Source organism: Gossypium raimondii, chromosome 7, assembly GCF_025698545.1.
Source record: "Gossypium raimondii isolate GPD5lz chromosome 7, ASM2569854v1, whole genome shotgun sequence".
Classification (NCBI taxonomy): Eukaryota; Viridiplantae; Streptophyta; class Magnoliopsida; order Malvales; family Malvaceae; genus Gossypium; species Gossypium raimondii.
Window position 1 is genome coordinate 1,862,070 of NC_068571.1, and position 26,761 is coordinate 1,888,830.

Consider the following 26,761-nt stretch of genomic DNA (forward strand, 5'->3'; position numbering starts at 1 on the left):
TATTCTTATTAATAATATTTAGTTTGAACATACTCTCATATATATACCCTTTCCCTAAAAAGTTCCTCCCTTAGACAAGATAAACATATCTGCCTCAAAAATAAGTTTGAAACCAAACTTATTCAATAGACTTCCAGACACTAAATTATTTCTAATTTCTGGTACATAATATACATCATTTAAGGTTAAAACCTTTTGAGAAGTGAATTGTAGTTCAACAGACCCTTTGCCTTTGATTGTTGCGGTGGAAGAATTTCTCATATAACACCCCTAACCCGTATACGTCGATAAATTAGGGTTACGAAGCGTTACCGGATAAAACGCAACTTAGCACAGACATTCAGTAGAATTCAAGAATTTTACATCTATGTTAAATTAGTCAAATATGAAGTAAGTATATTTATAAATTTTACTTTAACCTTTTATAACAAAACATAACATTTCAGTTCAGTTAAACCATAAGAAAAATAAGCTAGTTTCATATGGCTATTAATTATATATATACAATGACAGAAAATACGACTCCCAAAATATTATCTAGCCTATACATGCCATAAGTTAAAATTTAAACGTTTTAATACCGAGACAGTAGATAGAGTGATGATCTTCGCTAACGATCCCCGAGTCTGCAGCTTGGTTTTTATCTATAAAACAAATGGACAAAAACAATCAAAGTAAGCTTTTATAGCTTAGTAAGTTTATAGCATATCTAAAATACATATAAACGAACATATGTATAAACATTATATGCTTATAATCAAGTTACAGACATAATCATTAATTGCATATACTGATTTCTAATATACTTATCATTTGCATTTCATCGAATGCATATCTATGATCTTTCAAATACATATGTCAAAAGCTTATATTTTTACTTATCAACTACATAAGCCAAATGCACATTTATACTTCTAATCCACATGTGCCGAATGCATACTTGTATATTCAACAATTTTCATAACAATCAATATATGTGCCTACTTACTAAACACAAAGATCCAAACGTTTATATGCTCATCAAATACGTATAAACAAATGTTCATATACTTATCCATTACATATAACCCAAAATCATTTATATATATATCAAATGCATATAATCACTTAATTTAACATATTCACCGGCAATTAGCCTGCTAGGCTTATAGCCTGATTCAGATCACCGGCACTTAGCCTGATAGGTTTATAACCTGATTCAGATCATCGGTACTTAGCCTGCTAGGTTTATAACCTGATTCAGATCATCGACACTTAGCCTGCTAGGTTTATAACCTGATTCAGATCACTGGCACTTAGCCTGCTAGACTTAAAGTCTGAATTATTTCACCGGCCTTAAGCCTGCTAAGTTTTAAACCTGAACATTTCAATTTCACATATACGAAATACTCCTCAAGTAATTCTTTAAAGTAATCACATAATTGTAAAAAAAATCATATTCAAACATAAGAGAATTTATAAAATTCTATCTTTAATTCAATTCAAACATCTATAAATTGTAAGCGCACACATGTATTCATATACATTACTACTTAACTAAATTTAATACAAAACTTTACATACCTAAATACACTTATTCGAACCTAACTAAATATATATATAAGTATACATTTGATGCAATCCATATATGTATATATATTTAAATATATATACTTAACACTTAACATTGAATTTTATTAAATACCTATTCGAATATAAACATATATGCATCAATTCATATAGAAACACCCATTCGAAATTTCTTATGCATATACAATATACATACTTTTTTTCAAACTTAAAAATTATACATAATTGTACATATACTTATTTTGAAACTTATTTTGCATTTATAATCCCCATATCACCAACTATTTTCAAATAAGTCATAAACATATATATATATATATATTGAAATATTTAAACAATGTATATACATATATCTATGTACTATTCTTCATTATATTTATTATCAAAACTTATATAAACATATATCCTTATAGCCGAATATAGCTTATACACAATTACTATCCATATTTCAAGTCTATTCAACCAAAGTATGCTTGATTATAGATCAACAATAATTCAATATAGATTCATACACACATATATATACTAATTTAGTTCCATTTAGCTAGTAGACTTACCTCGGATATCAGCGGACACGATCGACTATTCAATTACTTTTGTTTTCCCTTGATCCAAATCAGTTTTCTTCGTTTCTTGATCTAAACATAATCAAATTTAACCTTTTTATTCATCAAAACATTCAATTAAGTCCAAAAATACATAAATGGGCAAATTACCATTTTTCCCTTGACATTTTACACTTTTTGCAATTTAGTCCTTTTTACACAAAACACAAAATACACAAAATTTGCCCACACTAAGCTAGGGCCGAATGTTCCTTGTCTTCATACAAGTCCACACATTTCATTTATTTCACATTTTAATCCCTCAAAAATTCATTTTCACAATTTAGCTCTAATTTCTCAAATTCACTAAAAATTCAAAGACACAACATGTTAATCTATCACATTTCTTTCATTTTCCATCATAAACTATCACAAAGTTCAAGCATTCATCAATGGCACATTTCAAAATCATCAACAATTCACAAAATTAAGACATGGGTTTTGAAGTATTCAAAACAACGATCTCAAAAACGTAAAAATTATCAAAAACCGAGCTAAAACGAACCTTAAATCAAGCTTGAGTATGGTCGAACCTATGCTTGTGTTTTTCTCTTCTTTCTTTTCTCTAGTTTCGGCTAAACAAGGATGATAACAATTGAATTTTTCTTTGTTTTTAATTAACATATACTAATATTTTATTTATTTACCTTATTAACCTTTAATAAATAATTTATATTTCATATAACATAGGGATATAGTTGTCCATAGCCACCCACTAACATTTAAATGGTCTAATTTTCATTTAAGACCCCCATTTTTAAAAGACAACAACAATTAGGTATTTTTAGATTTAACCCCTAAATTTTTATTTTACGTAATTAAACCCTTTTTATCGAATTGAACATTCAAACGATTAAATTTCCACACGAATTTTTCACACCTATAACTTAACATATAATAGACACTAAAAATAATATTAAAATATTTTTCTGACTCGGATTTGTGGTCCCAAAACCACTATTCGATTAGGGTCAAAACCGGGTTGTTACATCTCATGTACAAGACATTGTCATTTTCACATTGTGTGAACTTTGTGAACATGCTTTTGTCTTTGCACACATGTTTGGTTGATCCGGTATCAATCCACCATGTATTATCATCTTGTGCCATATTAATTTCAGATATCATTGCATTGAACTTTTCGTTATTATCAACTTTAGAAGATGATTTCTTCTTTAAAAGTCGACATTCATTCTTGAAATGTCCTGGCTTATCACAATGATAGCATGAACCCTTTTGTTTCTTTTTGAAATTAGGTGCTCTAATCAGTCTGTTTGAACTTTCTCTTGAATGGTTTAGTAGTCTATACTGCCTCCGTAACATGCACTTTGGCATTTTCAGAATTTAGGTTCTGAGCTTGCTTTCGATATTCTTCTTCAATACAAAGATGATTTGCCAAAGCCTCAAGAGATATTTCCTCTTTCTTATGTTTTAAACTTCTTTTAAAGTCTTTCCAAGATGGAGGAAGTTTATCTATTATGGAGGATACATCAATCATTTCATCCATTTTCATATCATATCGCTTGCATTGATTCAACATCTTTTCAATATCACAGAATTGTTCCATAACAGAACGACTATCAACCATTTGATAATTATTGAAACGACTGACAAGAAATTTCTTACTTGTAACATCTTCGGTCTTGTATCTTGTCTCCAATTTGTCCCATAATTCTTTAGCGGTGACCTCGTTTTGGTAGGTGTCGAACAAACCATTAGATAAACCATTAATATGTGGCCCATGCACATGTAATCAGCATTGTCTCATTTTTGTCTTTCTCGGGTTGCAACAACAGATTCGTTTTCATTCTCTTCAGGTCTTGAAGTATCCAAAACATAAGCAATCTTCAAAGTTGACAATAAGAAGTGCATCTTTTTCTGCCATCATCAAAAATTGCCACCATCAAACCGATCAAGTTTGACAAAGTTGGAAGCCACCTCCCTTAGTGTTCCACTTTCATGTTTTGTGGTAGTCATCATGAATTTTAACCTTAAAATTGTTAGTACAAATCTCTGGTGAGGAAAATCTCGAACATAAAAAGAATAAATAGTACAAGGCTCCAAGGCGTGTATCAAGCCACTATCTTTAAGGTTATATTCGCCCCCACCTATCTTCGGTGTGCAAATGAGTTCCAAGCAAATTAACCTCGAGGATATAATGAAGCCTATGACTATTTTCGTTTTGCACTAACGAGAATAGTCCACTATGCACTGAGCAACGTATAACAAGAAACTCAATTTCTATAAAGGATTTCTGCAGTAATACTTTATAGAATAATCTAATAATATTAGAAAATGAAGGAAGGAAAGAAAGAATATTAGAATTTGTTGGTGGGTTTTCCAAATGAAATCTCATTCCTATTTATAGGAATTTTCATTTATCTTCATAGAGACATCTTTCAATAGGTGTCTTTTGAATAATAACGTCTTTAAAATAAACACATAATTATTCATTTAATATTATAACTATTCAAATAATATTATTTAAATAATTATAATTATTTTCAAAAATCAAATAATATAACTTTTGACTAATTACACTCATTCATTTATAATTATTGAAACACTATAAATATTTAAAATATTCCAACATTAATAATTGACTTTTATACAATCCACTCATGGTTGGACATGTAAGCATATAGTGTTGATGTAGCATCATGTAATTGGTTCATTTTACGTACATAAATTGGTGAAGTTAAGTGAAAAGTTTTATGTATTATCTTTTTCAAATAAAATAAATATAGAATTATTATCAGATAACAGTGAAAAGAAAAATTTAGGATTAAGATGATAATATGTATTTGTTTTTAAAATTTTTAATTATATATTAATGAACAATATAAGGTAAATTTTGTTCTTATGATCTCGAGATATGATCATACTGTCTTGATATAAAATGGTAAAATTTATCCTAAATGCACATTTTTGAGAATGAAAGTTTTGACACTTCCAACCTATGGAAAACCTCGTTCGAGACCTACGCATGAAAATATACAAAACTATACCATACTTAGTGGTGCTAATATAATTCAGATCCATTTCATTAAGAATAAACTAAAGTAATTATAAAAAAATAAGTATCAATTACATTAATATTTACTACTTTAACTCAACAAATAATTTTTTCCAACTTTCTTATTAATTTGTGCTTATTCGTTTTGACCCCTATTATCCGACGATATATATTAGAACGAATACTCAGATCTATATATATTGAATAAGTCCACGTCCCTATGAAATTAGGACTATCTTATTTTGCTATCTCGAGTTGCCCGACAACGATGACTTTTAATATATGATTATTCTGCCATTCCGGGTTGCCAAGCAACAATGGCTAGCAAATCACTATATCGGTGATCCTATGACATGCCAACTATATCCGGACTACGTTTAACATCGTTTAATGGAACATTAACATCATAATCTTCATTGTAATATATATCATTATAACATCAATGTCCAAATATTCATAACCATATCCAAAATAGTTTCAAACAATTTATCATTTATTTCAATATCACCAATCGAGTCTATTATTCGAAGTTTATAAGGGAAAGATACCATTACCTCGATTCCTAGTCATATTGATTATAACGACTAATTAATCTGTGAAAGCAAATTAAAATTGAATTATAGAAGCATACACCACGAAAGCTATACGACGTCCGTCTTTTCCTTTTCCTTCGCCTTTGACATTCCAGCGTCGCCTTTAGCAATGTTCGATAATATAATTATGGACACGACATTAATCACATAATTCAATACAATTCAATGAAATCAAACATAAATACATTCAATTTAATTTAGTCCTTTACTACTTTAATACTCGAAACATTTATATCATACAATCTATCCAATCAAATTTAGATTGGACTTAATAAATATAGTACAGGAACCTCAAGCTTTCAATTCATGACATAACTTTCTAACAGTTTTCAATTTATTCAATTTGATCTCTAATGTTAAATTTCAAAGGAAAAACTCACCTAGATTGTTAATTTTGGATCCAAATAACCAAAGCCCTTTTCTCCTTTGCTTGTTTCTTTGCCGAATTTAGAAGAAGGAAAAGAGAAAAATCCATTCTCTTTCATCCCACTAACTTGATATTCTAATACATGATTTTAAATTATAATTGGTTTAATGATCATAATAGTCATACTTATCCACTAAGTTAATAAAACATTGGTTAAATTGTGTTTGTCCCCATGTTTTATTTGCCACATTAATCCTCCATTATTCATTTATTCCATTTTTATTCATTTTTACTGTTTTCAATTTAGTCCTAGTATTATAATTATCAATCAATTCATGCTAATTTTACTAAATAATTTAATCTATCACTACCATAGATGACGTAGATTTTCGCTTTTAAACTTAATCATCTCATTTAGTAATTCAACTTCAAAAGCGAGTTTTTCGACACCACTAAAAATTAGGTTATTACATATATAATTATTTTAATTATGTTTGTGAAACGTTATAGAAAGTGAATATTCATAATGGTTGATAAGTATTTCAATATTTAATTTGAGTAATTTAACAGTTTATTAGATTTTTAATTAATACTTAAATTTTTTAATTCAAATTGAAATTTGTGTTTGAGTATGAATAAGAATTTTAAATTTAACTAAATAGATAAAGTCTTTTAGATTATGTCATGAAGATTTGATATGCTATTTAACGGTTAAATTAAAGATTTTAATAATAGAAAATATCATTGATATAACATTGATCATTTAGGGATATGCTTAAAAGTTTTTTAGTTTGAGAACCAATTTAGAATGAAAATCATAGTTTGGGGACGTTCAAAGTCATTAACTCTTTTAATTTTACAATTTTGAGTATAATGTTTTTAAATAGGGATAAATTGTTGTATTTGCTCTTTTAAATGAAGAAATTATTTTATGGGCACTTTCCATCACAGCACATCACCAATTGTCTCTTCTCAATTATTTAATATTATTTTAACAATTTCTTCTATGTCATTGACACATAATTTTGGTTTTTTTCCCAAACACTACCCTGAACCTTGAACCATAAATCTTGAACCCTGAATCGAAATTCAAGGTTCAAGGTTTGGGTTTAGAGTTTATGTTTAGGGTTTAATGTGTAGATTTAGTTCTGGGTTTAGATTCTAGATTTGGAATTTAAAGTTTAGTTAATGTTAAAAAAAATTATCAAAATTATATGTGGATTACATAAAAGAAATTGTTAAAATAGTATTAAATAATTAGAAAAGGAGATGAGAAGGATTTATAAATAATTTTTCTTTTTTAAATATTTACAATTAAAATTAAAGTTATATATATATATATATATATATATGAAATCACAATCAAAATTATCTATATATTAAATTAAAATTGCAATCAAATTTAGATAAAATCATAAAGTTTTCTTTTAATGGATAAACCCTCATTAACACATCACCCGTCGCCTTCAGGCAAAATCCATGTGCTCACATGCCTCTTCTCTGAGCTTTTGAAACAAACAAATAAACAAAATTATTAATAAAAAAAAACCCAGTCTTTTCTTTCCTTACCTTATTTATATATATTGGAAAGAAATTATTTTGATGGAATTTTTATAATCTTACACAGAAAAATTAACATGGTGAATTAAAAAACAAACTATAATATTATATTATATTATATTATATTTTATATATACTTGTATTTTAGATCAGGATTGAGTTCTCTAGTTTTCAGTTGAGATTTTTGATAGAGACCCAGAATCAGAAATAGCTCAAAAAAGTAAGTGAAAGTGAAGAAAAACTTGAAGAAAAGATAGTTTTTGAAGAATAAATTTGTGTTTTCTTGGTTTGGGTTTTTTGAGAAGATGAAGGAGCAGAAAAGTGAAAGTGGAGGAGGGTATGTAAGAGCAGATCAGATAGATCTGAAGAGCTTAGATGAGCAACTTCAAAGGCATCTTAGTAGAGCATGGACAATGGAGAAGAACAAGAACAGGAAAGAGGAAGGTGAGGACGGCGGCGGCGGCGGCGGCGGAGAACAGCTCAGGTCAAGCAGCAACACTGTGAGAAGACAAGAGTGGGAGATTGATCCTTCTAAGCTTATCATCAAAAGTGTAATAGCTCGTGGTACTTTTGGTACTGTTCACCGTGGTATTTATGATGGCCAAGATGTTGCTGGTATTCAACTTTTTTGCCTGTTTGAGTTTTATGTTTTTTTTTTCTTTTTAGTACCCATTTCCCAAATTTATGTTGGCTTGGTTGGTGATTATGAAACTATAGAGATCTCGTTTCACTTGTTCTTCTGTTTCTCTTTTGGTTTCTTTGAAACCCCATCTTGAAATGAATTTTTCCATGCATGAAATAGTGTTAAGGATATGCATTAAGCATTCAAGGTTGAGATGTTAGGACAGTAGTGTTGATTATTGAATTCACATGGCTTGATTTGATTTGTGTGTAATTCAATATTTTAAGGGTGTTTAAGGGGATCTAATGTTTTAATGTTTATAAGCTCTTCAGCTACTGTATTGATGGGTCTTATTTCAACTGTTACATTTGTTTGGCTGCTGAGAAAATGCAGGAAAATGAAACTAGAACTTGGGGTAAAAGAATCATGGAGGCCCCTAGTACGGGAGTCAGACAAACAGGCATTTTAACCGTTAAAAACTGGCATGGTTGATGGAATAACCAGAGAAACAACACTAGTTTTTAATAGTAGAAATAGATGAAATTTTTAATAGGACTGGTTTGCTTTTTGATGAAATGTATGGAGACTAATTTGCTCACTTTTTGAGTAGAGGGGCCAAAATGCAATTCGCCTATATGGTACTTTTACCCAGAACTTTGAAATCTTTCAAGTTTTAACAAGTTGGTGCTAAGACCAACAACAATGCCAATGCATAGTACACCTAATAGTGAACAACAGGAAACATCTATCTCTACTTGAAAACCAACGATTTGTTAATGTAGCAAACAATTTCCTTTTTTCACAAACTAGTTTGTGATCAAAATTTGCTGATCTAACTTCTGTAAATCCGTGATTCACAAGATTTCTTTTGAAGTGGTTGTTAGTTGCACTGGCTTAAATGATGTTATACCTTTTTAGAAACTTTCATGTGTTCTAATTTGTTGCTGATATGCACTCGTCTTTTATCGTAACTTTTTGGTGATAAAAAGCTAGAAAAATTGAAAGAGCCTCATTGACATTGTGAACTTTTATATTTTGGCTAGCCATAAAGCTGCCAAATGGACCTTATCTATTAGAAAATACGATCCAAAGTATTTTCTGTTTGTGAAAAATGGAAAGTAGATGTTGGACCTTTGCTTGTGTTGTTCGTAAATGTTTACTTATCCCCTGTTTTTTCTTCCATCATGCTTAGTTAAACTTCTCGACTGGGGAGAAGAGGGTCACAGATCAGCGGCTGAAATAGCTTCACTTCGAGCAGCTTTTACACAAGAAGTTGCCGTGTGGCATAAGCTTGATCATCCTAATGTAACAAAGGTAATGTTTCTTATCTTGTATTGTTACCTTTTTTGGGTTTCTTCACTCTTTTCCACATCATTGAAATCAAATTAAAGTAGCCTAGTTTAATAATCTGTTTTATTGGTTGGATGCTTACATTTGTCTATAATCTGTGTTCTACATTTCTTATACAGTTCATAGGGGCGACAATGGGCTCATCGGACTTGAACATACAAACGGAAAATGGCCAAATCGGCATGCCGAGTAACATGTGTTGTGTTGTTGTTGAATATTGTCCTGGGGGTGCTTTGAAGTCTTACCTGATAAAGAATAGGAGAAGGAAGCTGGCCTTTAAAGTAGTCGTTCAATTGGCACTAGATCTCGCACGAGGGTCAAATTCCTGTGCCTTATCTGTACTCTATTTTGTTCTCTTAGATTTACAATACACGAATGAAGTTCCTGGGTCGTTTTCGTTGACACTGCTGCTTTCTAAACTTTTTTAGGTTAAGCTATCTTCATTCCAAGAAGATTGTCCATAGAGATGTCAAAACTGAAAACATGCTTTTGGACAAGACACGAACTGTGAAAATAGCCGATTTCGGGGTTGCTCGTCTTGAGGCTTCAAACCCTAATGACATGACCGGAGAGACCGGAACACTTGGTTACATGGCACCCGAGGTATGCACTATACTGCATTTTGTACTTTTAAATTTTGCTCTCTCTCTTGCTCCTAAATGGTCGGTTTGCTATTATAGTCAGCCCAACAAAAATTCCAGTTAGAATGAGATAGGGCCGATTGTTGCTACTTCCGTGCGATCATCGATAACTCTGTTTTGGTTAAGCGAGTTTGCATACCTGACTTCTTTTCAGGCATCGTTCTGATATATCGTCTAACATTGATGAATTGAAATGGGACAGGTCCTTAACGGCAATCCCTACAATAGAAAGTGCGATGTGTACAGTTTTGGTATCTGTTTATGGGAAATATACTGCTGTGACATGCCATATCCCGATCTCAGCTTCTCGGAAGTGACGTCAGCTGTCGTCCGCCAGGTAAATAAATCTATCTCGGTTTCAAAAAACTACAAGATTCCGATGATTATATATCAACTACATGAACATTTTAAACTTTCACAGAATCTAAGGCCGGAAATACCTCGTTGCTGTCCGAGTTCACTTGCAAACGTAATGAAGCGATGCTGGGATGCCAACCCGGACAAAAGACCGGAGATGGACGAAGTGGTGTCGATGATGGAGGCGATAGATACATCGAAAGGTGGAGGAATGATCCCACATGATCAAGCTCAAGGTTGTTTATGTTTTCGGAGATATCGGGGACCGTGATAATGGTTGAACCCTAAAGATATGTATTCAGGGATTAGGGTTCCAATTGATTCATATTGAATTGAAAATGGAAAGATGGGGATGCAATGTAAGATCCAAAATTGTGGAGTTTATTGACTAAGAAAATGTTTCACAATTTCTGCTATTTTAAACTGACCTTTTTGTAAAGCTTTTCTCTTCTTTTTTTATGCTACACCTGAAAATGCTTCCAATTTGAAAAATGGTTAATTGTAGAAACTTAAATTTATTTTTACTTCTTAACATATTTTACTATTAAAATAAAATTATTTTGAATTTTATAAATCATGAATAATGGGAAATTCGAGTTCAATGTCTTAATTAATTTAAATGATCATACCCTTGACTTCATATTTCATCTCTTAATCTGGAACATTTTATTTTAAATTATCAAACGCACTTTAATGGAAGTTTTCAAAATTTTAGTTTAAAGTTTTAAATAGAATCTTTGAGGTTTTATGAAAAATATTAAATTAATTTCCTTAATATCTTATATCTATAATAAAAAAAAAAATTTATTAAGCCAATTAAACTTTCTCAACACTTCAACTATCAGTTTTTGTTCTAGTTTCAGTATTTATCAATTTTGAGCCGTTTCCAACCCCTTTATTTGAATCAGTATACCAGTCAATTCTCGGTTCAATTGGTCTGACTGGACAATCCAATCATATTTCAAGAACACTAATCACATAATCAAATATTGACGAATCTAATTGTCAAGTATGCAATTATAAGGTATAGAATGCATGAATGAGAAATGAATTGAAGTAAATTCATAGATGCAAATCAGTGTAGCATAAAAACAGCTTTGGTTCCAAAAAGACAAAATCATCACATTTTATTTAAAACCAAAAGAGAAAGAGAGTAGCAATGTAATAGTTCAACAAAACAATACATTCTGAGTTTGAAATGAATGAAATTAAGCACATCAAGTAAACTTAAATCATTTTTAACTTCAAAAACTACAAAATGGGTTTTAACCAGCTATCTTATAACTTGGATTAACCAAGTTTTCCAGACCAGAAACCACTTGAATTGACTCTATAACATCACCGACCTTTAGGTCTGCCAAAAAATCTTCATTTTCCGTCACGTATCCGAACACCGCATAGCGACCATCCAATATATTCGCATTACTCGGTGTTAGTTCGCTTTCTTTCAATAGCCAGAATACCTGGCTAGAAGCGGAATTATTCTCGAACTCCTGTCGGAAAATAAAGGGAAAGTTAAGAGAAAAGATACATGATACCAACAGGTGATGAAGAAATTAAGTTTAATGAATTCTCACATCTCGGGCCATTGCCATTGTTCCGAAAGCATTGAAGGGAAGCTTTGTTTGAGCTTTGTATAGACCAAGCTCCTGTCCGAAACACAAATACAAAACTCTTTTAAAGGTTTTGATTAAAGCATGGATTTGATATAACTTTTGTTCTGTCCGGCTCTACGGTTTAATAGGCGAGAAAAAAGAAAGCTTACCTCCAGTGTCGATCCATAAACAGGTGCCTTTTCCCCATCAACCATGATTTCTAATGGTATTGTTCGGGTTTTCTCAGTACTAGGATCAATAAAGCCCTCCGCTGGACCTTCAGGATCTCCGGTTTGGACAACAAATCCGTCCGCTGCAGCAAATACAAGGAGGTTTAAAATTCTAGGCATCTTTGCTGTCAATAATATGCACAGATATCTACCTCAAATATAGTAAAAACATGTTTCATTTTGTTCTATTTTGTTAATACCACGACAGATACAGAAACAATAATACAATGACCTTTGGGAACTTTCCATCCACAAGGCAACGAGCATAACACAGCAGAATCAAATCTTACCTCTCTGAATTTCCATGCCGTCGTAGAAATGTCTTTGCACCAAATCAAGAAAGTTCCCAGCAGTTACTGGGGCATTATACCCGTCAAGGACTATATGGAATACACACTCCTCCAAATTCGGGTTGTCCTTGACTTTCACCTTCATATCCACAGCTGCTCTTCCCTTCAAAAGAGGCATACTTCGATATTCTTCGGGTACTTCATACGGGAAGCTATCCACCATATCCTCTTCAACACTGCAGAAATCCAATGCCCGAGGAAGATCTCAGCTGCAGTCAATGACAAGGTATCTATGAGAATAATTTAAGAGACTTGACTTTTTAAGTCGTCCTCAACTTCTATGATTAAAATATTATACAGTTTTCAAGGCATTACGGGCAGCCTACTCGCACCTCAGAAAACCCTTAAATTTTGTTAGTATAGCAATTTTCACCGACTCTGGCCCCGGTCAGTGCCAACAGGTCATTACACACATTTGCAGTTGTAGACCTAAACCCATTTTGGTACACTTGTTATCTTTGTTACTCGGATTTGGACATGTCGGAAATGGATATGTAAGTTCCATGTATTTAGAGGGTCTTTGTAAGGTTATATCCCTATACCCATGCTGGAAAATATGTCTAAAATGGAAGACAAACATGGGATTAAATTTGCCTCGCACGACGAGCAAATGATACAACTTGACCACTGTATGGCAGGTCAAAGTCAAACACAGAATTAGGTAAACTATGTTCTTGTTAAATGTTTTCAGTGCGCTTCAATTAAATTTGAAGCATTTTACCATTAAATTCAAAGCATATTAGGCAACACGGAGGGACTGCACATACGAATGCTGACTTCACTCATCCACAACTTTGGAAAACTACCATGTACAAGGTATTTTTCAGTTAACTTTGCAGAGCTACCGGAGATTAAAGCATTATAAACCTTTTAATATCCGAGCTTTGTTCGAAGGTGTATAATACTAAGCAGAAAAAAGCTAACCTACAGCACTAAATTTTGATTGAGATACTCACTCTCCAACATATTTAAGCAGCTCCTTCTGTTTAGGTGCCACTGCATCTCTATTCCGACCCTCCACAATCTGTTGTAGTTCTTCCATCCCGATTTCAAGCTTATCGAGCAATTCCACACCATGGTCTTTCTTTGATTCAGCTAATCCTGAGATAATTAAACTTTTCCCTTGCTTGAGGGATCGAGATGCTTGCTTCACATTCTACACTTTACACAAAAGATTAGCATTGGTTATCATGAATACGGCAAAGTTAGTTTAAAGCAAGGGAGTCTTACTCTCTCAACAGAATCAAGCCCCCTGACACCGGCAACCTTGAGACTCTCTGTTATATCTTCAAGTGGCTTTTGTACTTCTCTTATAGCTTTATTATCAATTGGCAGTGCATATCTCAACAATGCTCCAGGATCCTTTATAGGAGGCCCCGAGATTAAAACCGATAAATCGGGCAATGAAGGATTAGCTACATAAGCCATAGGAGATGAATCCAATGATGGCATTCCAATTATCAATCCAGCAGCCAAAGCAACTGAGATTGCACATTCCTTCAGTGAAAATGACCTCATTTTCTGCTGAAAAAAAAAACTTTGTATCTCATCAATGGCATAAAAAACCAATATTTGTGATTGCTAGTGTTTGATCAAATTACTCACCAATGGACTATATATATATCCCCTAAAATTCAAAGCAGTATCATCCACTAGGCATATTAATTGATCAAATACACATATAATGTTGGGTTTTCACCCCTGAATCAAAGCTAAACCCTAAAATGTAGCATTATAACTCAAAAAGCAATAAACACCATAATAAAAAACTATCAAACTAAAGTAAACAAAAGAAAAGAAACCCAACCTGCCCATTTTGAAGCTGACATTGAACATGCTTCTGGGAAGTACATTTGGGCAAGAAGTGCCTATTCCACCATGAAAAACTCTTGTGAGTACTTAGAAAGCTTGAACCTTTAGTGGGTACTCTTGGATTAATCAATTTGGAGGCAGTCAAAGAAGAGCAACAATTGAAAGAGATGATAGTGGACATATTAAAAGATGATGTAAGAGTAGTAATGTATCAAAGGTGTTTGAGGAACAAAAAGGGGCAATGGAACTTTTGGTCAAATAAAAAGTTTTGAGATTGAGAAAAGGATAAGGTTGTTTGTTCAGACAGGAAATTGCAAATAAAATGTTCATCCTCACGCTCTGGATAAGATTTCCCTTTTGGATTTTGGATAGGGGACTTGAGATTATGTTTGGGGGTTTAATTAAAAATATTTAAAATTTCGAGCGCAATGAGAATTTTTTTAAAAATCAGGGGGTTTGATGAAAAGTTTTAAAATTTTTGGAGGGATTTAAATAAAAGTTTCAAAATTTTATTTGACCATTTAAAAATGTTTGGTCTGACTCAAAAAGGTTTGGCCCTTTTATTAAAAAAAGTTTAATTATCATTAGAGCAACATTTTAATTAAAATGTAACAATTGGGTATTTAGTGAAGTTGGAAAATTCGATTTTGGGTTGGTTTCTTTAAATTGGATCATCTGGGGAGCCAAATCGAGAGGTTTCGGGAGTGGACACGGTGTTGGTTAGGAATTCCACTAATTAGTAAATAAGCAATAATTATGAGAGTTTAATTTAGAGAGTTTAGTAATTAAAACTTATGGACTAAGTTGCAAAGTTAGTAAATTAGTGAGGTTAATGTGTGAATATTAAGAAGTGTGATTTAGAGAGATAGAGATCCTTAAGTTGCAATTTGATCAAGCCTATTTTAGCATACTTCTCTTCATGTTTTCGTAGTTTGAAATGAGTAGGATAGTTAAAATTTAAGCTAGAATGCAGTTTGATTAAAGATCTCTTGAGTTTTAGGGTGAGTTTGGATGGGCGGTGCGTTTACCTGCGGTTAGTGTAAAAACAGCGGTGGCGGTGAGATTAGACACTGTAGCGATACTGTAGCGTGAGACAAAAAGTAAACTAAACGCACCGCACCACACCCAATCGCCCATCCAAACCCACCTTTAGTGTGAGAGAGGGATATAGCTCATGTTTTTGGTAAAATTAGGATGTTCCGAAGTCATTAGTATGGAATCGAATGTTAGATCTTAGGTTTAGTTTTCAGTAAAAGTGAGAAAGTGTCTTGTTATATTGATTTGCATCCCATTAATAGATTTTAGTGTTTTAATGCTTGAATATGATTTCCTAACCTTGTTTCATTGTTTTGATTGGTTGTTGTAGCTAAAGACATGATCGGGACATCAAAGGTCGAGGGGAAGGAAAAGTTGTAGAAACTTGATCATTTGGTTTGTATTAGCTTAATCCAATTTCTTAGTGTAGCTTATTAAGTAATTTAGCTTAGATTTTGTCTGTTGATGTTAAGGTTGAATGATACATATCGGTATCGCTACAATAATTTGACAGAATGTAAAATTCAATAGCACGGTACCTAGGTCCCTGAGCAATACTATTGCATTGCTTTGGTACTTTGAGTTGTTCGAGGCCCGTATTTGATATATATTCCTTATCATCATTTGTTAGTTCTTGATATGGTTCTTCATGGTGCAAACATTATGTAGCTTAATTATAAAAAAGCTTAATTTGGAGAAAACCTTATACTATGTTATAACTCTCTTTATACATAAATTAGGTTTAAAATAATATAAAATTTATAATATATAACTTTTATAAAAAAAGTTTTTATAAAGTGGGGTGATTCACTTATACCGGTGTAAAATTAAAATAGTTTTACACTCTTCCTTATATTTTTATACAATTAATATTTTATATTCTATTCATATATATCATTTATGACAAATTTTACGTACATTTAAAATTTTTAATTATATGGGTTATGTCAAAAACTTTCAACTATTCAATAATTATTTATATACAATATTTTAGATCGATATGGTAGAGATATCGATCGGTTCAAAAATTTACATGCATGACAAGTACAATTATATAGATAAGTTCAATAGTTGAATCGTTAAAAATTAATTGTACAAAAATATACAATAACAGAACAAGGGTGTCTCAACATATCTATTATAAAATGAGGCTTTTAAATTAGTTAAGTAACTATTAGAAAATTATAATTTTTATTTAAATTTTATTTTTAGCTTTTAGAGATGTAAAATTAGCTTTTAAATTAGAAATTATTTGATATTGATTCTAAAATATTCTTGAGGAAATTTTATTATTTCATTATCAACATTTTATCAAATCGTTTATTTCTATGAATAATACAATTTTCATGAAATTTAGGTTCTATCTCCATCTCAATATATATTTCTTTAGTACACGTTCATCTTTCCTATATTTAAAAAATATGAAAGAAGACCTTTTAATTGTTCTATAGCTACATGACTTCATGTCACTTGTAGTAGATATTTTAGGTTATTTTCGCACTTAAGCATTTTATAATTAATTATTATATTTTTAGTATTAATAGGTTAAGATTAAATTTTAATAAAAATAAGTGTTTTAACATATTGTTTAGTGTTGATGACTTATTAGGTCGACTCGGGCCTTAAGTAGGTTTAATTTGGATATTTAAGTGTGCAGGAGACTTAATTTTAGGCCCAATTGACATAAGAACTTGGGGTGAGTGACGCACAAGCTTCCTGATCCATGAAAGCATGATAAAAATGTCCAAAGCCACAAAATGTCTTGCGTGGCACGACACACAATGTTTGTGTTGCAACACGTAGCCTTGTGTTGAGCCACATCAACCTGTGTTGAGCCATAAAGCCTGAACATGAGTTACAAGTAAGGATGACATCAGCAACCGTATTTTGGCAGATTCTTGAAGATTTTATCTCTTACTTCCACCCAAAGTATCAAGGGCATATCAAGCATAAAGTGCACATATTTTAACCTATAAATAAGAAGTTTCTGTATACAAATGAGAGCATCAATCCATCAACTCATTCATCAAACACAAATTTTTTTTTAGTTTTCTTTTCTTTTATGTTTTATTTGGAGCTTTTTTATTCCGATGTGAAGACAATAGTGAATGGAGATTGCTCCGGCATCAAGCTTCAATAATATTCACGAGCATTCTCCTATCTCTTTCTTTATTCTTTTATTTATGCTTTGTTAACTTGATCAATTAACTATCGTATGAATATTAGAATAATTTCTTATGTTATTTCATTTCTTGCATGATTCGTTAATTAAACTAAGTAATTAATCGAGTCGATTAATTAACAAAAGAATACGAGTTCATAATAGGATTAGTTGGTATAGATTATGCGTTTCTAAATCCTAGGCTTGAAAATCCTAGGAAGTTAAGAATACGAGTTCATAATAGGATTAGTTGGTATAGATTATGCGTTTCTAAATCCTAGGCTTGAAAATCCTAGGAAGTTATCATAAGGGAGACGAGATCGGGAGATAAGTCGAATCGAGTAAATTGTAGTTTATCCTGATGGAGAAAGTGAGATTGGGAGATAAGCGAGTATTCTCCGATTAATTAATTAGTAAAGGTCGGGAGGTAATATTAAGTAATTAATCGCTAATTCATATTAAAACCCAAATTTTGAAATTAGTTAATCTTTTGTTTATTAATTAGGGATTTAATCGAATATATGCTAGAGGTTCACATTGTCAACACTAGGAATAGGAAAGTCCATTAGGATAATTTAAGTTTAATAATTTAATTAGTTTAATAAATCTCTTGATTTGGACTAACGCTAGTAATTCATAACTCGATTTGATTAGTAATTATTTTCGTAATTAATTTAATATTAATTTCTCCAATATGTAATCCGTTGGGTATGATCCTCGAAATACTTCCAAATATTTCGTTATACTAACTATATTACAATTTGACCCGTATGCTTGCGAACATCGCCAATTTAATTTATTATATTTTTGGGTGTGATATTTTTATTATAAATGATAACACGTTTATAAGCGGTCACGTAATGACCCAATAGTCACGGGTGTCGAAAAATGTATTTTTTTGGACTCTGTTTTTGTAAATTGGACTCGTAAATATTTATTAAAAATGTTTATGAAGTCATTTTGTAGTTAATTAGGTTTTGGTTAAGTGAATCGCATGAATTAGGAATAATTAGGTATAAGGACTAAATTGCATATAGAGTGAAAGTTAAATTATAGATTAAAAATTAAAGGGATTAAAGAAGCAAGTATGCCAATGATCATAAATGAGGCGGCATAAGGGTAATATTAATATAAAATTTAAAGTTAATATATATTATAATAAATTTACTTAATATTTAAGTATATATATTATATTATATTAATAAAACAAACAAATAAAAGAAAAAGAAAACCAAGCCAAAACGAAAAAAGAAAGAAAAAGAGAAAGAAGAAAGAAAGCCACGGCCTTAGGGGTTTCAATTTTCCAAGTTCAATTGGTTAGTTAATTTAATTCATTTTTCTTGTAATTTTTATGTTTTTGGAATCTCGATATTAAATATTACTCGACCCATGCCGAAATTTTAGAAATTATTGAGTTTTTAAGTGTTGTTAATATTGAATAATTTTAGTATTAGGGATTAAATTGATAGATTTTAAGTTAGAAATGAAAAGGATTGAATTGTAGAATAAATTGTAAATTTTGAGAATAGGGACTAAATTGTGAAAAATTTGAAATTTAAGAATTTAAGTGAAAATAGGGAGTTAAATTTAGTTTAAAGTGGAATTTGTATGAAAATATAAGATTACTTGTGAAGAAATAAAATTAGTCTCGGTTTAAGGACTAAATTGAAATTTAGGAAAATATTGAGTAAAAATTGAAACTTTCAATATGAAATTAAATTGTGTTGTATTGATGAATTTTAATTGTTTTAATTCCGTAGCTAACGTTGTACTGGAATCCTCGACTAAAAAGAGGAAAATAAAGTCGACGAGGAATAGCTCAGAATTTCTGGTTTGTATTTCTATAATCCGAGCTTAGTTATTAATTGTATTTTTTATTTAATGCATATAGTAAGTTTTGAGATGAGTATTTGACACTTTGTCATTGAATTGAATTTAAGTTGATTGAATGGATTGAATTGGTATATATATATTGAATATATTGATTATTTGAATTGAAATGAATATTGGTTGTATTTGAAAAGTGAACTGGAACCCTATTAACTATAACAGTTGAGTCGGCTATAGATGGCATGCCATAGGATTGGAAGAGTTCAAAGATTTCTTCGACTTCGAGTTGATGAGACACTGGGTGTCAATTTACTACTTCGAATTATCCAATGAGGCACTGGGTGCCAAACTGGTGTGTTTGGTTGGATCCGTGTATTCGCCCAAGCCCGAGTCGTGTTAATAGGGGTAATTAATTGAAATGGCACTATGATTGATATTAGATGATATGTGAAATGAAAAGGGGACAGTGAATTGAAATATGGATTGAGACACATGAATTGTGTATTGGATATGGAATGGACAATATTGTTGTTTAAATGATGTGTGTATCATATTGTGAAAATCTATTATATAGCAAATGATGAGAATTGAGTATGGTATGAATGATGTATTTATGAATTGAATATTGAATGACTAATGTCATTGTATGAATAAATGTGGTTTTTAATATTCAATTGTGTTTCTAATTAAAATGTGCATATTATATTATCTTGTTTTTAAATATTTGGATTATAGAAATACCACTGAGTTTTACTTAGCGTATGGTTTTGTTTTCCGTGCTCAGGTTAGGTACTTAATTTTGATTGTCGATTCAGCATCCAACAACGATCTCGAACTCAAAAATGGTGATATTTATCCTTTTGAAATGTGTCGGCATGTACCTAGGGTGTCTAAATAATAATTATTTTGTGAGTTGTTTGTAAATGAGGTTATAAATATAATGTTAGTTTGGTATATATATAAACATGTAAAATTAAGTTAATATTTAAGTGTTCATGAATTAGGCAAAATAAATTGAATTAGGCATGATTCAAAATGATGATTTGAATGATGTTTTAACGATATGAAATGATGATATAGTTGTGGTACCTATGAGGATACATTGGTTAGGCACCTAGGATGTTTGTTTGATATGATTTGGATGTGTTTGATTGTGTTTTGAATTGGTTAAATGAATGATTTTTGAGTTGCTTATTGTCCAAGCTTGTAGGGAATGGTAAACTTGTTATTTAAGGTACATTTTGAGTCTACATGGCTAGACACACGGGCGTGTGACTGGGCCGTGTGTGACACATGGCTAGCATATGGGCGTGCTAGGCCATTTTGAAAGGGCACACGGTCTAGCACACGGGCATGTGGCTCGGCCGTGTGACCTAAGTCAGAGAGTTACATGGGTACAAACACGAGCTGGGACACGACCGTGTGTCCCTACTTTGAATTCCCACACGGTCTAAGACACGGGTGTGCCTCTTGGCCATGTAAGTCACACGGCCTGACCACACAGCTATGTGAACCCTGCAGCTTTGAAAATTTTTAATATTTTTTGAAAAATTCTCTGAGTTTCCGAATTAGTCTCGATTTGTTTCTAACGCATATTTTGGGCATCGAGGGCTCGAATAAGGAACAGTATGTATGAGTTTAATTGGTTTTTGACCTGAATATAATATGATAAGAAATGTTTGTAATTTATGTATGTTTGATCGTTAAGCTTCGGTAATGCTCTGAAACCCTATTCCGATGACGGATGTGGGATAGGGGTGTTACAGTCACTACATCAATTCATATATCTTTTGCTTGTAAAATTTTACTAACCGAATTCACAGGAAATAATATTTCATACCACATAGTCATGCCTAACAAAAACTCAAAAGTTTCAAACTCATATGTTATTAAACATTCAACTTCACTTTTGACTTTAAAATCATCACTAACTCCAACTAATTTCTATAAAGCATATTTTATTTGTGGAGCTTGAAATCTTATAGCATTAACACTTTCAATATGACTTTCCCTACGTGTTTGTGACAATGATTTAAGAGTTGGGCTCGGTAGACCTTTCCATCTTTCATTGAAGAAGAAATAATGAATATATCCCTATGGTACTCCAAAAACAAAATATTTTGTCCAAGACTTTGGAGTAAACTAGTCATTTTTTTTCATGTTTTTCTCCATTTGCCAACTTTTGGATATAATGTGCAGTTGAAAAGCGTCTTGAAAAAGTATTCTTAGGAAAATCTATATGGACAACGTTAATGGGACCTTTATCTACTATAAGGTCTTTCAAGCTTGTATAGTCCATTGACTTGGATCATAAATACTTTTAGATGTGGGATTTGAACTGTTTTTGTTAACTAATACTTTTTTCTTCTTCTTATATATATTCAAGTGTTGGGAATTTTCCATTCGGAGGATCATGTCCTTGCATATATATGTTTGAAATGTTTGAGACAATCATTTTGAACATGAGTGTTGAATTTGGAACAACCAATTCCCATTGTGTTTCATTTATGAATTCTAGTATTAATGGTATAAGTTATACATTAGCTGAAAAGTTAATCAGTAATAAGATATATTGTGCTTTGAATATGATATTGTTAGAAGAGAAAACACAAATCTCGAATATAGGCCCTAAAACAGACATTAAAAATGTCGAAAAAAGATAAACTAACTAGAAAAAGTACCCAAACATCAAAATATGTGTTGAATAAAGATACATTTAAAATATTATTTTAAGCTTTTTTTCTTATTCATATATTTAAAACATTATGCCCCATACTCATCCAAATATGAGCAAATTATCAGTTCAGGAATGATCCTACCATACGCTGATCATTCAAAATTTAAAAAACTGGCAGCTTATTAGTTCAAGTTTAGATTCATGGCAATTTGTAAGAAAACAAACAAACAAACATTACAACCATGCTGGGTTCTTCAAAGGAGTGACAACTGCCTTGACTTGCAAGTAACTTGAAAGGCCATAAATCCCTTTCTCTCTTCCTTGACCACTCATCTTGAACCCGCCAAATGGGACTGCAGCATCAAATATGTCGTAGCAGTTAATCCATACCGTCCCGACTCGCAAAGCTCGAGTCAAGGTGTTGGCGGTTTCGATATTCTGAGTGAAAACTCCGGCAGCCAATCCATATGAAGATGCATTTGCCCTTTGTACCACCTCTTCAAGGTCCCTATTGTAAATCAAAGCATTGTTGAAGATTCAATCAACTAAAGAACCACAAAGAAATTTGTAAATAACATATGTAACTTGAACTCGAGTGGAGTATTGGATCTGGGTATTTGTCTGTCACGAGTATGATCAAACTTTTCGATTTTTTTCCCACGCACGTGGAGGAATGCACCTCATTCTTATTTGAACATGGGTTCGGGCAAAGGTGAAGCTAGAAATTATTTTTGGAGCGCCGAAATTGAGTTGTGTGTTTTTTAAGAGCTAACATGCAATTTCATCATTATATTAGCTTATATATCTATAATTTTTATAAGATTAAATTAAAATTGTCATTTTAGGGGTCAAAGTGCAATTTGATCATTTACAAATTATAATTTTATAAAACATAAAGGGACCAATGTGATATTTTCCATTTTAGGGGGGCCCTAGCCCCTCCCAATCCCCCTTGGTGCCGCCCCTGGGTTCGGGGATATGGCTCTTCATTTTACAAGAAGTGCTCGTATCTTACACTCATCCGTCACCTATTTGAGCATAGGTGCTGGCAAGTTGCCTTCTAAGGAACCTCCAAAATATATGAAAAAAAAATTGAATATACCCGTATTTGACACTTACTTGAACTTTGAGATGGATTGTACCGGACCAAATATCTCATCTTTAGCTATCAACATGTCATCCTGATTGATGTTAGAATGGAAATCATATTAGCATGGCACTTTAGGATTAAAATGAACAAAAAGGAAAATTATCAGCATCTTAATCAAAATTATTTCATATATATACATATATGTTGATATGATACCTGAACATTGGAGAAAACAGTGGGTTGAATATAGTAGCCTTTGGAGCCAAATTGTTCACCTCCAGATTCAAGAGTAGCTCCACTTTCAATGCCAGACCTTATGTACTTGAGGATCTTCTTGAATTGCTCATTATCAATCTGATTTATAAGAAAGCCAACAAAAAATAAAGTTTTTTTCATGCATTTGATGTGTTTGATTTTGGATCATCAATTCCTCGATGATAAAACATATGTGACTATAAAGTTGGCACAAGCCAATGTTCAAGCAATGGAAGAACCATGAATCTCTGAGGACATCTAAGGGTCAAACCTGAGGGCCTTGTTCGATCCCCGTCTTGAAAGGATCCCCGACTACTCGTTTCAGTGCTCGAGCCTTTGCTTTCTCTACGAACTCATCATACACGCTTTCGTGTACCAAAGTGCGAGAACCGGCACAACAACACTGACCCTGCAGCAGATGGATGTAATGCTATGACATCAATTCGACATACCCTATTGGTTTATATTATAGGATTTGAATGAACAAACCTGGTTAAAGAACAAGGCTGAATGTGCAAGCTCAACAGCCTTGTCAACGTCAGCATCTTTGCACACGATGAACGGAGATTTTCCTCCGAGTTCCAATGTTACCGGTTTAAGGTTGCTTTTTGCAGCGAGTGCGAGTACAATCTTGCCTGTAGCAGTGGAACCTGTAAATGATAACTGCAAAACACAAACTGTTTAGATCCAATCTCATCTTAAGCACACCACAAATATCGAGCAAACGAAATTTATCCAGAGCTTGTATGATACCTTGTTGACATCCATGTGACTTGAAAGTGCTGCACCAGCTGTAGGACCAAATCCAGAGACCACATTTAGAACACCAGGAGGAAGTCCAGCCTGAGCGACAGAGAATGTTATTCAAAACAATTAGATGTCACCGTTGGTAGATGATTTCAGAATGCCGAGAAATCAAAAAATCGTGATGTTAGTCAGAATGTAAAGAAGAATATCAGAGATACCTCATGAAAAAGCTTGGAAACATAGATAGCCGACAGCGGTGTCTGCTCTGCTGTCTTCAGAACAACCGTGTTACCGCAAGCTAATGCCGGACCAACTTTCCAGGAATACAATAAAAGAGGAAAATTCCATGGAATGATCAGCCCGCATACACCATATGGTTCATGCAGTGTTTGAACATGATGTTGTCCATCAGCTGGAACTGTGAATCCATGAATCTTGTCCGCCCACCCTGAAGAATATAGGGAACCAGTTTAAGCTTCGGATCCAAGTATCGACATTATAAAGGCAAGATAACGAAAGGGCGCGAGTTACACCTACCGGCATAATATCGGAACATTCGCACAACCATCGGTATCTCAATCTTAGCAGCTTGCTCGTAAGGCTTCCCATTGTCCCAAGTTTCAAGTTTCGCTACCTCTCCAGTGTGCTTCTCGAGCAAATCGGCGAAACGCAACATTATACGCGACCTTTCCTATTGATATTACATAACAAGAATGAGCTCAAATTCTCACATATGCATTATGCAAAAGAAAAGCAGTACGTTACATAAGCAGTCATCTTAGGCCATGGTCCTTCGTCGAAAGCTTTACGAGCTGCAGCAACCGCACGATTTATATCTTCGAGATCTCCTTCTGCAACTCGAGCAATTACATCTCCTGTCCTAGGATCAATTGTAGGGAAGGTTCTTCCTAAAACCAGAGCAAAAAAACAAATTAAACATACTCATGTCAGACACATGCACTCAACACTCATACCCAAATCGAGTTCTAACCTGATGCAGCATCAATAAATTGTCCATTGATGAGAAGCTGAGTATGATCTATTTGAATAGATGGATGTATAGGTTCATCAATCGCAGCAGCAGCAGTACTAAAGCTATTAATTCTTCTTCCCCAACTTGAAAACCTTCCTGCATTACATCATTGATTTTCTTTTTCCTTTCAAGCTTTTAATCAAACGATATAAAGAGTTTTCACTCATTAAATCACAAATAGCTTCACAATATAACAAGTAATGTCAAGATCCACACCATCCTGCAAAAGTATAAGTTTAAATCTATATATATATATATATATATCACAAGGGATCATCACAAATTTTTAATAAAAATCATGAATCATTAGTAGATGGTGGCATGTGAATGATAAATTTTGAAAGTGAAATATGGTATCGGAAAGTGAGAAAAAAAACAGATTACCAGAGACTCAACGACAAGTGTCCTTTTTAAACTGTGTAGGCAAAGATACTCTAGGGAAAATGACATTGGAAAAGCAAAGCTAAGGGAAGAAAAACACAGAAAACAAGGACTGTGTTACAGATAATTTTTCCAGTTTTTTTTTTTTTTTAATTTTCCCATGAAACAAACATGAGGATCAACCCAAGGAACCAAATGAGCTTAGTTTCAGTTTCATTAAGTTTTGAGCTTGAGAAAGCTAACCAAAAAAAAGAGTAAAAAAAAAAGTAAAGCATTCACTTGAGAGAGAGAAATGAATAGTACCCAAAGAAGTTGCAGAAGAAGATAACAGAGAGGAAATCTTTCTGGCAGCCATTATCAAAGCTTTGTGAATGTTTTTGACGTTTGATTCTCTTAATATGATTATTTTTCAACTGGAATTTAAAGACAAGAAGTTGGTTTTGTAGACTTTTTGCTTTTTTATCTCGAGTATTAATTAAGTTCCATAAATTGATTAATCTTTATCCAATATTACGTCATTACTCATGAATTTTGGTGATCAGTTTTTAGGATAAAAGAAGAAAGTTGGCACCCATATAACCCATAGTACATAATTTTTTGGCCTGACCTGAAGAAGAGAAATACTCTTAAAAAAGAAGGGCTAAAGTTAGATTTTTGGTACTAAAGGACAAGAAGAGTATATAATAGTCCCAAAGAGAATTAAAGTTTGCTCTATAATTAAAAAATATAAAATGGGTTGAATGTTCTTATCCTCATTAAATGAATTATATTTATCGATAAACATCGATTACATATGGCATGCTAAATATACTTATATTTATTTTAACAGTTAAAATAAATGATTAATTTACTATTTAGTTTAACATACAATAATTAATTTACCCT

At 32.3% G+C, this 26,761-nt stretch overlaps 3 protein-coding genes across 4 annotated transcripts; 1 reads left to right on the plus strand and 2 right to left on the minus strand.

The window, feature by feature from the left end:
• Window positions 1-7,628: 7,628 nt before the first annotated feature.
• On the plus strand, window positions 7,629-11,119 carry LOC105768648 (serine/threonine-protein kinase STY13). Its single transcript, XM_012588706.1, has 6 exons — window positions 7,629-8,325; window positions 9,525-9,646; window positions 9,802-9,998; window positions 10,111-10,285; window positions 10,526-10,660; window positions 10,745-11,119. The coding sequence occupies exons 1-6, from the start codon at window positions 8,016-8,018 to the stop codon at window positions 10,949-10,951; spliced, it is 1,146 nt and encodes a 381-aa protein (XP_012444160.1). The 5' UTR covers window positions 7,629-8,015; the 3' UTR covers window positions 10,952-11,119.
• A 657-nt stretch (window positions 11,120-11,776) lies between these two features.
• Window positions 11,777-14,962, minus strand: LOC105768637 (peptidyl-prolyl cis-trans isomerase CYP38, chloroplastic). Of its 2 annotated transcripts, none has more exons than XM_012588694.2 (7): window positions 14,663-14,962; window positions 14,086-14,379; window positions 13,812-14,011; window positions 12,796-13,031; window positions 12,446-12,588; window positions 12,258-12,329; window positions 11,777-12,173 (listed from the first exon to the last, which is right to left on the minus strand). In XM_012588694.2, the coding sequence occupies exons 1-7, from the start codon at window positions 14,846-14,848 to the stop codon at window positions 11,946-11,948; spliced, it is 1,359 nt and encodes a 452-aa protein (XP_012444148.1). In that variant the 5' UTR covers window positions 14,849-14,962; the 3' UTR covers window positions 11,777-11,945. The 2 variants fall into 2 exon arrangements, with proteins under 2 accessions (XP_012444148.1, XP_012444151.1); XM_012588697.2 differs by having other exon boundaries at window positions 14,086-14,376; window positions 14,663-14,961.
• Window positions 14,963-22,417: 7,455 nt separating this feature from the next.
• LOC105768632 (benzaldehyde dehydrogenase, mitochondrial) lies at window positions 22,418-26,342 on the minus strand. The gene is made up of 11 exons (XM_012588681.2): window positions 26,180-26,342; window positions 25,454-25,591; window positions 25,228-25,370; window positions 25,000-25,153; window positions 24,681-24,910; window positions 24,469-24,558; window positions 24,205-24,378; window positions 23,987-24,124; window positions 23,677-23,814; window positions 23,490-23,551; window positions 22,418-22,878 (listed from the first exon to the last, which is right to left on the minus strand). The coding sequence occupies exons 1-11, from the start codon at window positions 26,229-26,231 to the stop codon at window positions 22,605-22,607; spliced, it is 1,593 nt and encodes a 530-aa protein (XP_012444135.1). The 5' UTR covers window positions 26,232-26,342; the 3' UTR covers window positions 22,418-22,604.
• Between the last annotated feature and the right edge of the window lie 419 nt (window positions 26,343-26,761).

What these genes read in the sequence shown, in the direction of transcription:
- LOC105768648 (XM_012588706.1), top strand. Translation starts at nt 8,016, where the DNA reads ATGAAGGAGCAGAAAAGTGAAAGTGGAGGAGGGTATGTAAGAGCAGAT. An exon ending in TGATGGCCAAGATGTTGCTG is followed by an intron (nt 8,326 to 9,524) that starts GTATTCAACTTT and finishes CATCATGCTTAG; the next exon opens with TTAAACTTCTCGACTGGGGA. An exon ending in CGTCAGCTGTCGTCCGCCAG is followed by an intron (nt 10,661 to 10,744) that starts GTAAATAAATCT and finishes AAACTTTCACAG; the next exon opens with AATCTAAGGCCGGAAATACC.
- LOC105768637 (XM_012588694.2), bottom strand. Translation starts at nt 14,848, where the DNA reads ATGTCCACTATCATCTCTTTCAATTGTTGCTCTTCTTTGACTGCCTCC. An exon ending in GGCTTGATTCTGTTGAGAGA is followed by an intron (nt 14,012 to 14,085) that starts GTAAGACTCCCT and finishes TGTAAAGTGTAG; the next exon opens with AATGTGAAGCAAGCATCTCG. An exon ending in TTTATGGATCGACACTGGAG is followed by an intron (nt 12,330 to 12,445) that starts GTAAGCTTTCTT and finishes TGTTTCGGACAG; the next exon opens with GAGCTTGGTCTATACAAAGC.
- LOC105768632 (XM_012588681.2), bottom strand. Translation starts at nt 26,231, where the DNA reads ATGGCTGCCAGAAAGATTTCCTCTCTGTTATCTTCTTCTGCAACTTCT. An exon ending in ATTTATTGATGCTGCATCAG is followed by an intron (nt 25,371 to 25,453) that starts GTTAGAACTCGA and finishes CTCTGGTTTTAG; the next exon opens with GAAGAACCTTCCCTACAATT. An exon ending in GGCCTAAGATGACTGCTTAT is followed by an intron (nt 25,154 to 25,227) that starts GTAACGTACTGC and finishes TAATATCAATAG; the next exon opens with GAAAGGTCGCGTATAATGTT.